At 36.2% G+C, this 16,331-nt stretch overlaps 1 protein-coding gene across 1 annotated transcript; it reads left to right on the top strand.

Moving 5' to 3' along the window:
- Positions 1-6,541: 6,541 nt before the first annotated feature.
- On the top strand, positions 6,542-8,709 carry LOC126702937 (transcription factor MYB52-like). Its single transcript, XM_050401806.1, has 3 exons — positions 6,542-7,112; positions 7,309-7,746; positions 8,191-8,709. The coding sequence occupies exons 1-3, from the start codon at positions 6,998-7,000 to the stop codon at positions 8,364-8,366; spliced, it is 729 nt and encodes a 242-aa protein (XP_050257763.1). The 5' UTR covers positions 6,542-6,997; the 3' UTR covers positions 8,367-8,709.
- Positions 8,710-16,331: the final 7,622 nt, after the last annotated feature.

The raw sequence follows: 16,331 nt of genomic DNA, 5'->3' as shown, positions 1-16,331 counted from the left end.
AAAAAATCAATCATATTAGAATGGATATATTTCTTAATTTGTGGTTTATCAAAATGACACTTCCCAAAACATTTGTATAAATGACATTGAGGTTTTTATAGATGCATTTAAGTTCATGTCCACTTAAATTGTGATTGAACTTATGCAATTATTTTGTTTTCAAAATATTCTTACTTAAACTATGGACAAAATGACTAAAGGTTTGTGAATGCATGACACTCTTCTCTTTCAACTATTTATAAATTAATTAGAATATTTAAAAAAAGAAAAAAAGAAATATTCTATTAGTAAAACTTAAATGTTGCACTTATAAAAACTTCAAGGGAGAGTTATTTTGTGAAATGTTTAGGAGTCATTTCTTAAAACCTCAAGAAAGCTTGGTTTAATTTAGTATCTATTAAAAAAGAAGTTTTGGGTTTGTATATATGGGTGCATTTAAAAAATAAAAATAAAAATTGGATGTAATTAACCGGCCCTCAAAATGAATTCCGCGGAGGTCGTTATATATAGGCTTTGCCTCCTTCTCTGGTTGGCTATATGTATAATGTACTGGCTCTAGTAGAACCAATATATTTTAGGGCTTGAAGTCCTTTGCTGAGCCTTCCATCACTGTGTAAATTATGACAAAAGTGAAGTTTAGATTGAGAAAAAGAGTTGGTACAAAAAGAACCTGTAAGTTAATAATGCTTATTCTTGACAAAGACTAATAACCATAATCTTTTACATGTTATAAATATTGTGTGATTTTATTTTTTCTCGATTTATTGAGGTTAATTATAACTTCAGTTGTCTAGGACAAGCCAGAACAAAACAAAAAGTTTTGTGATCAATCACTAACTAATTAAATTTTTTACTTAAAAAAAAAAAAAAAAAAAAAAAGAGAGAATATCATCTTGTATATCAGGCTATATATACACCCTGGTTTAAGATATTATGTAATCTTAGAATAACTGGAGGTGATTCTTAGTCCTTTTGTAGCATGTATTCTGGTAGTGGCTTTGGGAGAGAAAAAAAAGGGTTTCACGATGCTGTATTCAGACACAATCATATGTACGTACGTCGTACAGCCACATTTTCAGACCAGAAAAAGGAAAAAAAAAGGGTACACAGAACGTCAACGATAATTCAACATAAATGGTTAGAAAACTGCATTACATGTACTGCATAGAACAATATCCAGCAATCTGCTTTTCTTTTTTTACTTTTTTTTTAAGAAACTTGCCTAGTACGTACATATAGCGATTTAGTTGAGTGACATATATATAATTAACGATCAAAAGGAGGATGTATCTAACTGATAACCACTAAAACAAATAACCAGAAAAAGTAGATGATGTGAGATTCTGGAATCATGTCATTGTCATTGCTACTATAATGCCCATGACTTGAAGTTGTGTTTGCCAACAATTTGTAAAGGCCAGACAGCATTGCAAGAACAATGGGTATTTGTATTTGTTTTGTTTTATTTTGAATGGTTTTAATTTGCCTTTGGCCTCAATGGTGATTTAATTTTTATATATATATATATATATATATATTTTTGATGGGAAGAAGCTATACACATATTACTCTCTCATCTGATTGTATATTTTTATAATAGCAATCCTACATGGCTGAACAACAAAATTCCACATCAACCTTCGCATTTCCTTTTTTTGTGCTTCTACATGGATGGAACTTCATGTCATTATTATTATTATTTGTTGGGGGCGGCTGAGGGATCTGCACAATTTGGTGTATTACAAATTTCATCTTGTGATTTTGAAAAGGATTAAGAATAAAGAAAGAAGCAACAAATTACGAAGGTGTTGCATAGACATATGTTTAGTCTCACATTAGTTATATGCTAAGTCAATTGAGTTTTATATGTGATTATGATAAGCCTAAATTGCAATCAGTTTTTTTTTTTTTTTTTTTTTTTTTTTGGTGGTTTAACCTAAATTCGGGTTGTGACAAGTATTGTCTTCTTACTGAATTCCACTTGTACGATAGTTCCATAAAACTTTTTTTTGAATTCTAATATTTATTTTTGCCAAGAATTTTGTACTTCAACTAATTAATACTTTTCAGTGTTTTCAAAAGAGACATTCAAAAAATTGTTAAAGTTTTGGATTGAACAAAATATACCTTGATATATACGTAAACATGTATATGTTCTTTAATAGCAGAAACTTAGTGGGTTTCAGTTAGCTCAACTGGTAAAATCTCTGATGGTTGAATAAGAGATTTAGAATTCAATCCCCACCTACACCAAATACCGATTAGTGTCTTAGTTTGATGATAAAGAGTTATCATCAGTAGCGGACGTCATAGGTTAAAATTTTCTATTAAAAAAAAAAAGTAAAATACTATTTTGGTCCCTAAATTTTACCAGAAGTTTTTTTTTTTTTTTTATCCTTAAACTTTAAGAAGTATTTTTCATCCCTAAACTATTGAAAAGTTCATATTTCGCCCCTAAACTATTGAAAAGCTCATATTTCGCCCCTAAACTATTGAAAATATTTTATTTATGTTTTTAAACTTTACTAAAAGTTTGTTTTTCATCCATAAACTATTGAAAAAAGTTTTTTTTTTCATCCTTATTTTTGTCTCTATACTATTCAAAAAACTCTTTACAAAGTTTAGGGATGAAAAAATAATTTTTTAAAATTTAGGGACGAAAAACAAACTTTTAGTATAGTTTAAAGACCAAAATAGTATTTTATAAAAAAAAAATAAAAAAAAAATAGCACTGCTTAATTTATACGTACAATATTTGGGGTTAATACTAGGAGAGATCACGCACAGATGGGCTAGACCGATTTTTTGTTTTTGTTTTTTGTTATTTAAAATCTAACTTTTAGCTCTCGACCACATTGGTGAAAGAGTCTTACTTAGACTCGTTGCTAATCGCGCTAGATCGGTTGAAATTGGCCACAATATACATTTAACAGTGACAAGTATCATATAATATATAAAATGAAAGTTACAAAATAGATCTACACAAATCCTTATAACTGTCCATAGATAACAAATTATTTAAAAAAAAAAAAAAAAAAAAACCATTTTCACTTTGAATAACACTTATGAATTATGATATGTTGGTGGTGACAAGAATGAAGCTTGATGTGGTGGCGGCCATCACAAATTTGGACGTGATGGTGATTGCACGAAATGCAACCTTACACCACCTCTTCGCCTTGCTTAGTTTGACATATTGTGGATGTGTCTCTCATCTTAAGAGCATTCACATGCATTAAAGATTCTAAAAATTATAACTTTTAGCAACTTAAAAAACAATTTTATTTATTTTAAGAACTCATTTTACAATACACCCAACATAAAAAAATCTATATTTTTTGCAACTCATTTAAAATAATATAAATAACTCATCACCACAGCAACAACCACCACAAACCACCACAACAATCACCACAAAAACCATCACAACAGCAACAGCAATAGCCACCTCCACCACCTCTATCGTCGCCCCACCAGCCATAACCACAAACCACAGCAGCAGGAAAAAAAAAAAAAAAAAAAAAAAAAAAAAATTACACACACACACACTCCAGTCCCCAACAACCTTCCTCTTCCACTTCTCAACTTGCAACAACCAACCATAGCAAAAAAAAAAAAAAAAAGAAAACAAACCCACAATCACCACCAACCTTCCTCTTGCATCTCTTTAGCCACAACCACAAACACAAACACAGCACAAACACAAACACAACACAACTTAACAGAAATCAAACAAATCAATGACCAAATCAGCCAAATTGACCCTCAAACCACTCACCATTGAACCACTTCGACCCACACACCATTGAACCACATTGACCCACAAACAAATCGACCCACGAACCACTCCGACCCATGACCAAATCGACCCACAAACAAATCGACCATTGAACTACTCCAACCCACGAACCAATCGACCCACTCCGATGTCCACAATCGGACCCACAACCCACCGGGAGAGAGAGAGAGAGAGTAGATAACAGGAAGTGAGAGAGGAGAGAGAGGTGTGAATGATAATTAGAGAGAGGAGGGAATAAAAAAAGGATTTTTATGTTTACCTTCATACTACAATGAGCTATTATCGATAACAGCTCATTGTAGCATGAAGGTAAAATATAGCTAAATATTTTAGCTATAGCAACTTCATTGGAGGGATTTTGTGTGTTTGAGATGCTAAAACAACTATTGAGTTATTTTAGCATCTTTATTGTGAGTGCTCTAAAGTACAATCTTTCGAGATATAACCGATGCTCTTCCTCTCTCACACACACATAGAATAAGTCTATGGACACAAGGTTTTCACAATTGTTGACATGATTTGTCGTGATTAATTCATAATAAAAGTAGTGTTGGTGGTAGACCCAAATAAAAGTGATGTCGCTTCAATCACAATAGGCCAAATTAATAGTTGTGAAAAAATTATGAAAATTGTTCAGTCACTAGCATTATTTTGGTGTGAACATTAAAAAGAGAGATAAGATTGTGTTAGACCTAGTAGGACATTAAAATCTCCTCCACTTAAATTCTTGGCCCTTTCATTAAGGGTCATGATGTACCTTAGTGCCCCAAATCACATGACAAAGGGGTGTGTATGAGTCGGGTTAATGAGTTTTTTCAATCTGACTCTCCATGGTTAGGTTGAAAAAAAATCCAACCTAGACCAATTCAATCCAAACCACCTAGATCAGTACAACATCAACACAAATAAGAACAAACTTTTAACCTAATAAACTTGAGCATATCACCAAACCAACACAAATTATTTTATTTGTGCTTTAACGTTTAAACTGGACAAAAAACAACAAATTTATATTGATAGTGCATCAAACCAACACAAATTTATAATTAAATCAAATGACATTTCATTTGGTTTGTAAGATATCAAATAGTTCAATCTTAACTCAGTTGATAAACAAATTAAACATAAACTAGTTTTATTATGGAAAATTTAATTACAAAATTGGTTGTAGCTTAGGACTGCAACCCTACTCAATAAAATAAATATTACTATATATTTTGAAAATTTAACCGTTATACTGCATGTTCTTTACACTTTTAATACACATGTCAAATTTTGTGTCATTTAGATATTATTTATTATATGATCTATAAGCTTATACTTTATGCATAATTCTAAATTACAAAAACTTGTAATTTGAACAATTTATTGATAACATAGCTATTGATCTTTAATTTTCTAGAAATTTTGCTAGCATGGAGAAAACAAGAAGAAGAATTAATCCAATGATAGATTTGTCAAAATTCACATCCAATAAAAGGATATTGAGTAAGGTTATACTCTTAGACTACAACTAATTTTGTAGCTAAATTAATTTTATCTTTTTATTATTTTATATTTAGTAGGATATTATATAGTTTTATACTAACTCAATTGATATACAAAAGAGTAAATAATACAATCTCATATAATATATATTTAAAATATATTTTAAATATAGGTGGGTCGGGTTGGGTTAGGCAAATTTGTGAATCTGTTGACCCGCATCCAATCCGACTCACCGTAAAAAAGATTTTGACAATCCAACTCAACCCATTAACTCCTAAAAACCAACTAAACTCGGCGGATTGAGTTGGATTGAATCAGTTTTAGTGGATTGGCGGGTTGGTAATTGCGTCCCCTACATGACATTATTAGATTGGCTCTGATATGGTTAATTTGTAATGACCTAAGAAAGCACCAGCTAGTCACATATGCATTATTAAAACCTATAAAGATTAGTCAAATTACAATTAGAACTCATGGAACTACAAAACTCCCAATGATTGGAGCTTGATTTATCATGACAAATGTTTGTAAAATTATATATTTTTTGTTTTGTTTTGTTTTGTGTTTTTTTCTTTGTTTTTAAAGATGGAAAGTTGGTAACAATAATATTGTAACGGATGAAAGGAGGGAGTGGAAATTTTGTGGAAAATTGAACTAGCTAGGTGTAGGGCTATTGGATGGATGTGTAATTTCGCATGTCTAACAGCAACTACACAACTACGGGAAGACCGGTTATTTGACTGCAAAGAGCAGCTTAAGATATAAATCACGGCAGATGTCCGAATCTCCACGTGCAGTTGTGAGCTTTCTAAGCTAATTTGTTAGTTAGGTACTGAAAGGTGATCAAAACCTAGAACAGCCACACGTAGAACATCACAAGTCTAACAAGAATACCAACCCACCCCCCTTTTTTTTTTCTATTATTATTATGATTATAAACCAAAAAGTTAAAATACGCTCTAATTCTTGTTTTAGATAAGGTTTGGATTAGGGTTAGGGATAGCTAGCTTTTTGTTTACATATAAAGGCAGGCAGTTTATCGTTAATGAAAGAGTAAAAGATTCAATCTATATATATATATATATATATATATATAACTATAACCCTTTTTCCGTTTTTGCCTTAATTAATATTGTTTTTTCTTTAATTAAAAAAGAGTTATATAATAAATTTAAATAAAAAAAAAAAGAAAAAAAAAGAGAGTAGGCTAGGTGGGTTATAAGTAGAAGTTGTAGGTTAGAAACTTGGAGAGACGTTGAAAGCAGAACCAAATTCACACCACCAAGCAACCCCTTTTCTATCTCTTTCTCTCTCACGCACATATATGTTATATTGTATGTATGTATGTTTCGTTGATTACTTATAATAATAATTAAGGCGTTTGTTAGCCAAAACGTTGCATCAATCGCAGGTGCAAAGTCTGTCCCAACTCTCCAACTCTATAACGGAAAACACTACATCGATCTCTCATCTCTACTCTTCTCTTCCCCCATATATTCTCTATTTGTCCTCATTCTTCTTCATATCCCTTGCCTCTGAACTCATCTCTCTCTTATTATTTATGTCTATTAAAGTCTTGACTCTACGTTCTTTAGTTTTTGTCTGATAGAAAGAATTGCTCATCTATCAGCTAGGGTTTTGATCTGCTCTATAATATACAAACTTTGTTATTTTTTGTTTATATTTATATTCATTTTTATTTAAGATAAGATGTGCACAAGGGGCCATTGGAGACCTGCTGAAGATGAGAAGCTTAGGGAGTTGGTGGAACGCTATGGACCCCACAATTGGAACGCCATAGCTGAAAAACTTCAAGGAAGATCAGGTAATAATTAGACCTAGCTAATCAATTTGTCTCTGTGAAATTTGGTCATTAATTTTGTCTTTGTTATTCAAAACTATTAGCTAGCTAGATAGGGTTTGATATTAACAAAGTATATAATAGTGATTTAAAGCTTTAGTTATATATATAAAAATAACTAACATATATAAGTGATGCATGCATGAATTGAATTAATCAGGAAAGAGCTGTAGGTTGAGATGGTTCAATCAGTTGGATCCAAGGATTAACAGAAGCCCTTTTACAGAAGAGGAAGAAGAGAGGCTTTTGGCATCTCACCGGATTCATGGGAACCGATGGGCTGTAATCGCAAGGCTATTCCCTGGTCGCACTGACAACGCAGTGAAGAACCATTGGCATGTCATCATGGCAAGAAGATGCAGAGAGAGATCTAAACTTTATGCAAAAAGGGCTGCTCAAACATTAATGAATGACCAAAAATCATCTTTAAAGCAAGAGGTCCAGATGATGAACTGTGAGAAAAGAATCACTACTAATGCTTCTTTTGTTGAGAAATGCCGTGAACGATATCAGTACCCTTTCACATATAATTACTGTCCCCCATTTCCAAAAGACTTGTTTTCTCAACGTCTAGCTCCTTGTATCAACCCACGTCAAGGTAACTACATCCAAATGATAGCCTCCTAATGTGCCATATAGCTATTAAACACACACACACAAGAGAGATATGGAAAATCTTGTAATATATATTAGGTCAATATCAAGTTATACTATGTGTATAACTTTTAACTTTAATGTTAAACCCCAAAGGGTTGGTCTATTGATATCAAGACCTCATAAGATCCAGAGATTTATGGTTCATAATTCCTAATTACCATCTTAGGTTCATCTCCAAGAGATTTTTTGTTGTAATTACTTGATGTGTGTGTAATGAGAGACTACACAAACTCAGAAGAATGCTAGAAGAGCTCTGAAACACCCATGTAAACAAAATAAAAGAAAAATGTTAATGTTACATAACTTGATAAATATTTATATATTTTCTATTATATGCTACTTGACTCATGTTTATTTATTTATTTTCCTTATGTTCTTATTGCAGAGAAAAAGCAGCCAATTGAGTTTTATGACTTTCTACAAGTAAATACTGAGTCTAATGGTAGTGAAGTGATAGACAATCCAAGAAGAGATGACGAGGAGGTGGATCAGGAAGCCAAGGAACAACAGAGCAAGGCTGTTGTCCCGTTCATAGATTTCTTATCTGCTGGAAGTTCTTAGCATGGTTGTGTTGTCTGAATTATGATCTTGATCGATGACACTTACTGTAAAACAATCACTTACATTTACTTATTCCTAACTAAATACCCCCATCACCCAGATGCATGTTGCAACTGAACTGACAGAATATATTTAAAGAGAGGTGTAGCATGTAGGCATATACTTAGAAGAGTTGAAGCTTTATGTGAAGTGTTTGTATATGACACACTGGAGGAAAGCAGGAATGACTAAACTATATATATGCACCTCTGACCTCCCTGGATTCTTAAATGTTTGATTCTCTTGAATTACATACGGATCTAAAGGGGACAGTATATATTATATACACACATATATTTATTTCTATCTTTGCCAATATACATAGCATGCATGAAGTAAATCTTCTTCTTCTTCTTCTTCTTGCCGAAGAAAATTTCATATATGCTTACTGCTTCTATAAGCTTAATGCAGATATCATATCATGCACACTTCAATTAAAAACTAGTGAAAAAGGAAAAGAACCTGAAACTAGAGATAAGTGCAGTTGATATGCCTTTCCTTTAAGGTTACCGGCTACATACCCAAAGAAATATTTAATTTCTGCATGTACATAAGGCTGTTCTATGTATAATAAATTGCTCCATTAATTGGTACCTTGTGGTGTGTGTGCGTTTTATTGCAAGCTCAAAATGGCGTCGAAATGAAGGCTTTTAAAAAAAAAATATATATATATATATATATTTTTTTAATTTCCAGATGTTTTGCCTAACCGAATCTTGCTAGCTAGTTATTTTCCTGGTTTTGTTTATTTATTTATTATCTCTTTCTTTTTTACTTGAAATGCAAAAGTGACTTTGATATTGAGGCAGGCTAGATGATAAGTTTGGCCCTGTGCCCTAAATTTTATTCTGAAGTCTTTAACTTACCATTTTACAAACTCTAATTTTCCCATTGGTATAGTTTAAGGGTGGAAATTCCTCAAATCTAAGTTATTTGAGTTGTGTCAAGGACTGTGATGTTGTAATATATATAGGCCATTCAGAGTAACTCCAGTAACGGCATCTAGGATGATTTTACCGTCCTATACATTTTGAGAGAATGAATAGTACTCCTTGAAAGGACTTATAACCACCCATTACTTTGTGTTGAGTTAAATCGTGTCCATAAACCGATCGACCACTCAAATGGAGCAAAACTATGACTTTTCCTCCTAGTAACATTGAATCAACTTCTGTTGCCAAACTCAATGACGACATGTATCTTAATTCCTATCTAAAAAAATAAAATATGTTTCTTAATTTAATCATTTTCACCATGAGCAAAACATGCATAACATCCATTTTATCTTGACAACCTTACATGTTACGTTGCTTCATGCAATATGTTTAACTTCCACGGTGCTTTTAACAACTTAGATTTGTCTTTTAGTTACCAATAAATAGATCTTCTGCCTAGAAATATATAACTTGGGGTCTACTAGAAATATATAACTTGGGGTCTACTTTCCATCATTTGTACTCAACTCAACTCAACTTAATTGAGATCTAATCCCAATTAAATTGAGATTTGGTATATGAATACTCTTCAATTAATTGGAGGTTGAAAGCTCAAATTTGTGCTAAAACACAAGAGCTTGTTTAGACCCCCAATTAAAAATTACGGCTAGATTGTTTTTACTCTAACTTAAATTAAGTGTGGAATAAGAGTAAATAAGCGCAATGAACCGATAACACTACCCTAAGCAATATTCAACAATAAAATGAAAGTTAAAAGAGTAGAGAAGAGAGATGCAAATACAAGATAACACCAAGACATGTTATCGAAGAGGAAACCGAAGAACTCGATGAAAAACCTATCCGCGACCCTCCAAGTCGAAATCGATCCACTAGAGAATAAAGTTGGAGTACGCGAATAACAAAAGACTCTAACTTTGTAGGGTCCTTCCCATGCTAGCCCTAACTTTCCTTAGGATGGGTCCTTTGCTGCCTACGAGACTTTTCTAAGGATGAGGTCACCTTTGTAAAGTCTTCTCACCCTCACCTTCTTGTTATAGTATTTGGCCATTGCTTCCTTGTACTTTGCCATTCATTTCATAGCTTCGTCTCTCACCTCGTTGATCATATCCAAATTTTTGTTAAGTTCTTGTTGGTTCTTCTACTCTTCATAAGTTTTGATCTGGATGCTCGTCAGCCCAACTTCCACTAGTATGATGGCTTTAGTTCCAAACGTCAGTCTGAATGGTGTTTTCCCCATTGGCACTCTTGTGGTTGTCTTGTACACCCATAAAACGTTAGGCAATTCTTTAGGCCATGCACTCTTTGTCCCTTCAAGCTGAGTTTTGATAATTTTCAGTAGGCTTCTATTTGGCACTTTCGTTTGACCATTAGCCTGGGGGTGTCTTAGGGAAGAGTAGTGATTCTTGATGCTTAAGTCTTGGCAAAATTTTTGAAACTTGGGATTGTCAAACTACCTCCTATTGTTCAATATGATTATGTTAGGAATCCCGAATTTGCAGATTATGTTCTTCTATATGAAACTGGTGATCTTGGCTTTTGTGATCGTCGCTGCTGGCTCAGCTTCCACCCATTTATTGAAGTAATCGATTGTGAAGATGAGGAACTTGAACTGCTTCCTTCCTATAGGGAGTGGTACTATTATGTCGATCCCCCATTGGGCGAAAGATCAAGGTATAGTTATCAACGTCATTGGCTTTCCTGGTTGCATTTGGACATTCGCAAAGCGTTGGCATTGGTTGCATGTTCTGACGAGCTTATGTGTGTCCTTCTATAGTGTTGGCTAGTAATAACCTACTCTAAGTGCTTTTCCTGCCAGGGACTTTGCTCCCGTGTGTTTACCGTAGACTCCTTCATGTATCTCTCGCAGTACATAGTTGGCATCTTCCTTGTTGTAAGGTTGAATTTATTCAATCATCTAATTGGCTTTATTCCGTGCCAAATTTGCTTGTAATTCAGCATTTAGTAACCCTGTATTTAAGTGGGATTGTTGTAAGGGTAGTGAGTGAGATAGTGTGAAGATTGCTCAAGAGTGTGCAAGAAAACAGAGTGTCGCGGCTGGGACTCGCGGCTTCAACCCGCCAGAAGATGCACACGTGTCAAGCATGCTGGAAGATGAACAGTCATGTTAGCTGGAGCACTACAGGACAAAACAGGACAACTGGCCATACGGTTAACTCGCGACTGGAACTCGCGACTTAGTCAAGCCGCGAGGTCAAGCCGCGAGCCACCCCTGTTTTGGAAAAACCTGACGTTTCGCATTCCACTCCACTTCAGTATAAATACCCTTTTAACCCACGATTGAAAGAGAGCTTCCAGAGAGAATTTTGAGAGAGAAACCCTAAAGAAAAACCAGATTGTTTCACCCACAATCTCTACCTTAGAGTCTCATCAAATTCCCTCACTCTCTTCCTCTCCATTGTCAAATCCTTGAGAGGCCATTATACCAAACCTGGTTCTCACCATTATCATCTCTGTGAGACAGACGTTTGGAGTTCTGGGAAGCAGTTAGGAAGGAGCCAATATTCATTGGTTGATGCTACGGTGTAGTAGCGGAATCCGGAAAGCTAGAAAAGAAAAAGGTTCGGCGCAACCTCGTTGGAGCAAGAAGCTTGGAGGGCTTAGGTGCATTGGGTAGATTAGGCTTGGAGGGTCTATTGCTGTCCTTGTATCCCAACTGTATTTTCTAGTGGATTGATTACCGCTTGGAGGGCGGCGGAGAGGTTTTTCGCCGAGGTCTTCGGTTTCCTCTTCGATAACATATCTGGTGTTATCGCTGTGTTTGCATCTTCCTTCCTCTCTATCTCTGCCTTTACATTATTTGCTGTGGTTTATTTTGTTGTGGCTTAGATAGTTGTTTAATTAATTCCATGTTATAGCATATGTTAAGTTTCCGCACACTAGTTGTTTAACATATTGCATGTGTTGATTAAATTGGTTTTTGGGGGTCTAAACGTTCAAAAGTGTTTTTGTACACGTTTTTGAACTTTCACTTGTTAGCACATCGGAGATAAGGGAGGGAGTGTCCTCGTCTATATTAGAAATCGTCAATAATGACGAAGCGAGTAGCTTTGATCTGTACCTTTTGTGCTACATTCCTGTCTTCTGGGAGCAATCCTATTTTCAAGTAACGAACGATGGGGGTCATCTATTTGCCTTGCTCTTATACCCGTATCACCTACTCTTCTTTCATGCTAAGTTGTCCCCTTGTTTCCATACATAATTCAAGAGATAGGTCGTGGTCGTTTGACGAGGCTAATCATGGCAAGAAATTTGCTTTAGCATTTTTTGCTCGAGAGATTTACTGGAAATCAATCTTTAGATAATTCTGCATTCTTTCTTCCTTTGCTTCATGATCTCCTCTTACCTAGCCAACTACATATTCTACTTCCTCCTAAAAATGCTTCATATTCGGCTTCATTTTTTGTTGATGGGAACTACAATCTGACCACGTACTTCAGGATTTCTCCCTCTGGTGATATGAGGATTACACCTGCTCCTCCAACTTTCTTAGTGGAGGACCCGTCTGTTTGGACCGTCTATATTGTCTTTTGGGGCTCTTTTTCTTCTTGAGGGTAAGTGAACTCTGCAATGAAATCGGTGAGGACCTAGGCTTTGATTACAACATGGGGCCGATATTTTATATCAAATTGGCCAAGTTCTATGGCCCATTGGACGAGGTGCCTTGTTGCATCTATCTTGTTCATTGTCTACCTTATCGGTTGGTCTATCATGACGATGATGGGATGCGCCTGAAAGTAGTGGCGTAGTTTTCTCGAGGCAACTACTAAGGTGAAGGCGATCTTCTCTAACCTTGGGTAGTTCGCTTCAGCTTCTTGGAATGCTTGGCTGGTATAGTACACTGGTCTCTACACATCCTCCTCTTCTTTGATCAGTGCTGAGCTACTGTTGTATTAGATATTGGCAAATAGAGATGTAGCTTCTCTCTTGTTACTGAAAGGCTTAACAATGGCGGTTGTGCTAAGTAGTCTTTTAGCTTTATCAGGGTTTCTTCACATTCGTCAGTCCATTGAAAGGAATTTTTTAAGACTTTGAAGAAGGGCAGGCACTTATCTATCGCTTAAGAGACGAATTTGTTTAGGGTTGAAACTTTTCCCTTCAAGCTTTGCACTTCTTTAACCGTCTTTGGGGATTTTATCTCCATTATTGCCCTTATCTTGTCTACATTAGCCTTTATGCCCCTGTTGAGATACCATGAATCCCAAGAATTTCCCTGATGAAACAGCAAAAACAAATTTCATTGGATTCAGCTTCATTTTATACATATGTAGTGTGTCGAAGGTCTACCTTAGGTCGTCTAGGTGATCAGCCTCGTCATTTCTCTTCACTAACATATTGTTTACATATACTTCCACATTTCTTCCTATCTGCTGAGAGAACATGCGGTTTACCAACCTTTGGCACGTGTCCCCTGCATTCTTTAGTCCAAAAGGCATCACCTTGTAACAGTACAACCTTCGGCTAGTGATGAACACGATCTTCTCTTGATCTTCTTTGTCCATCATGATTTGATTGTAGACGGAGAAGACATCCATGCAACTTAAGAGCTTGTATCCGGCAGTTGAATCTACCAATTAGTCGATCTTGGGTAAGGGAAAGCTATCCTTTGGGCATGCCTTATTGAGATCTATGAAGTCAACACACATCCTCCACTTGCCGTTGTTCTTCTTTATTATTACCACATTGGCTAGCCACTCAGGGTAGAAAACTTCCCTTATGAAGCCCGCCTTTAGGAGTTTCTCAACCTCTTCTGCTATTGCCTTATTGCATTCAAGTGTAAATATTCTCCATTGCTGCTGCACTAGTTTGCACTCTGGATTGACGTTAAGACGATGCTGGATGACTTCCCTATTGATTACTGGCACATCCTCATGCGTCCAAGCGAAAACATCCTGGTTGTCTCTTAAAAATTTTGTTATCTTTGTCTTCTCTAAGGTTGAAAGTGCTAACCCTATCTTCAAGACCTTGGTCGGATCTCTAGGGACGACCTCAACCTCTTGTGGCACTTCTGACGGTTTGGGGATTGGTTCAGGTTCATCTATCATCCATGTGTGATTTTCCCCTGATGCTAGAGCAGCTTGATAGCATTCCCTTGCAAGGACTTGGTCTCCTCTAATTTCCCCTATGTCGTGGGCTGCAGGGAATTTCATCTTTAGGTAATAGGTTGACGTTGCCGCTTTCAACTTGTTGAGTGTTGGTCGTCCAAGGATGACATTGTACGTCGATGGGCAATCTACCATGAGGAAATCAATCTCCTTGGAAAATTGTGCTGGATAAGTGCCTGTAATTATGGTTAGCGTAACAACACCTTTGGGAATGGCATTGTCCCTAGTGAAACTTACCAATTGGGAAGTGAATGGTCGAAGTTTTTCTTTGCTCAACTTCATTTGTTGGAAGGCTGGTAGATAGATGATGTCTGCTAAGCTTCCATTATCTACTAGTACCCAATGGATGTTGAATTCTTCCAACCTAAGCATTATCACCAGTGGATTGTCATGGAGTTGTCTGATGCCGCTGGTGTCCTTCTCGGAAAAGGTGATGTCTGGTTCGCTGCATCTAGACGTCTTTGAAGGTGGGAGGTACGAATGGACACTGTTTACTACGCCTTTTTCAACGACTTGGAGGATCCTCTTGCTACCAATCCTCCTGAGATCATCCTTATTTCTCCTATGGAGGTATTCTTGCCCCCCGTCTCTGGTTCCCTATCTTTCTCGTCCCTTTGTTGTAGTTTATACGGCTTCAATTTTCGCACAAACTTCTGTAATTTCCCTTTACGAATCAGGGTTTCTACTTGGTACTTCAGATGTTTGCATTTGTTAGTGCGATGTTCGTGGTCTTGGTGGAATCTACAGTACTTGCTTTTGTCTCTAACTTCTGCTGGAGCGTAAATTGATCTAGGCCATTGCAAAGAGGGTTCATCCTTTATTTGCATCAGAACCTGCTCAATGGGCATCACTAGGGGAGTGAAGTTAGTGAACTTCGGCCTTCATTTTAGGAGGTTCCTCTTTTTGTCTGCTGCATGTCCAATGCCTCATGCTTCCTTCTTCCTGTCAGGGTTGTGGCTAGTTCCTTTGTCTTACTTTGTTTTAGTCGTCACTCCTTTAGCGATCACTACGTCTTCTGCATTCATATATTTCTAGGCCTAGTGAAGTAGCTCTGCCACTGTTTTTGGTAGACTCTTGGTGATTGAGAAAAAAAAAATCTCCTAGTAGTAATCCTGCTTGGAAAGTCGTTAGGATGACTTGATTTTTCGCTTCGTCCACCTACAGCAATTCTTTACTGTAGCACGTCACATATTGTCTCAACGATTCTCCCTTTGCTTGGCAAATATTGAGAAGAAGCCCACCTGAAGGTAGCTTGTCGAACCACACCCTAACTGTGTCTTTCGACGTTGTTGGGAAGGCCCTACACATTACTTCATCTGGGGTCATCTGCAAAAGTATCAAAGTTTTGAACGACTGGATGTGATCCAAGGGATCTCTTAAGCCGTCAAAGGACTCTAGCTAGTGAAGGAGGAACTTTGGTGGGAGAGGGCAATTCAACACTTCTGTGGTGAATGGTGAATCTGTCCTTCGAATAATTCTGTCCAAGTTCTAAATAGCTCTGTCTTTTACTGCATTCCTGAGCTCATCGATCTCCCTCCTCATGTTAAGGAGCTTGCTCTCCATTCTAGACGAGTTTTCTTCTGATGCCCTCATCTTCTTGTTAACCTGACTGTCTGATTCTTCCTCATTATGGTTTCCTTCGATCCTCTAGCGTTCTTCTTCATTTAGGTTCTCAGCAGTCCACTGTTGTTCTTTGTTCCGAGATTCAACGGCTCTCCTTAGTTCTTCATTTTAGCAAGTCAATTCCTCCACGTTGGCTGCCAAGGCTTGAATCTATTGTGCGGCTTGTTCGGCATCCATCTTGTGCTACAAAGTTCTCTTTTGTCACTTAGGAAAAACGGCTTGAA

Source organism: Quercus robur, chromosome 10 (assembly GCF_932294415.1).
Source record: "Quercus robur chromosome 10, dhQueRobu3.1, whole genome shotgun sequence".
Taxonomy (NCBI): Eukaryota; Viridiplantae; Streptophyta; class Magnoliopsida; order Fagales; family Fagaceae; genus Quercus; species Quercus robur.
This window is presented reverse-complemented; position numbering and strand designations above follow the sequence as displayed.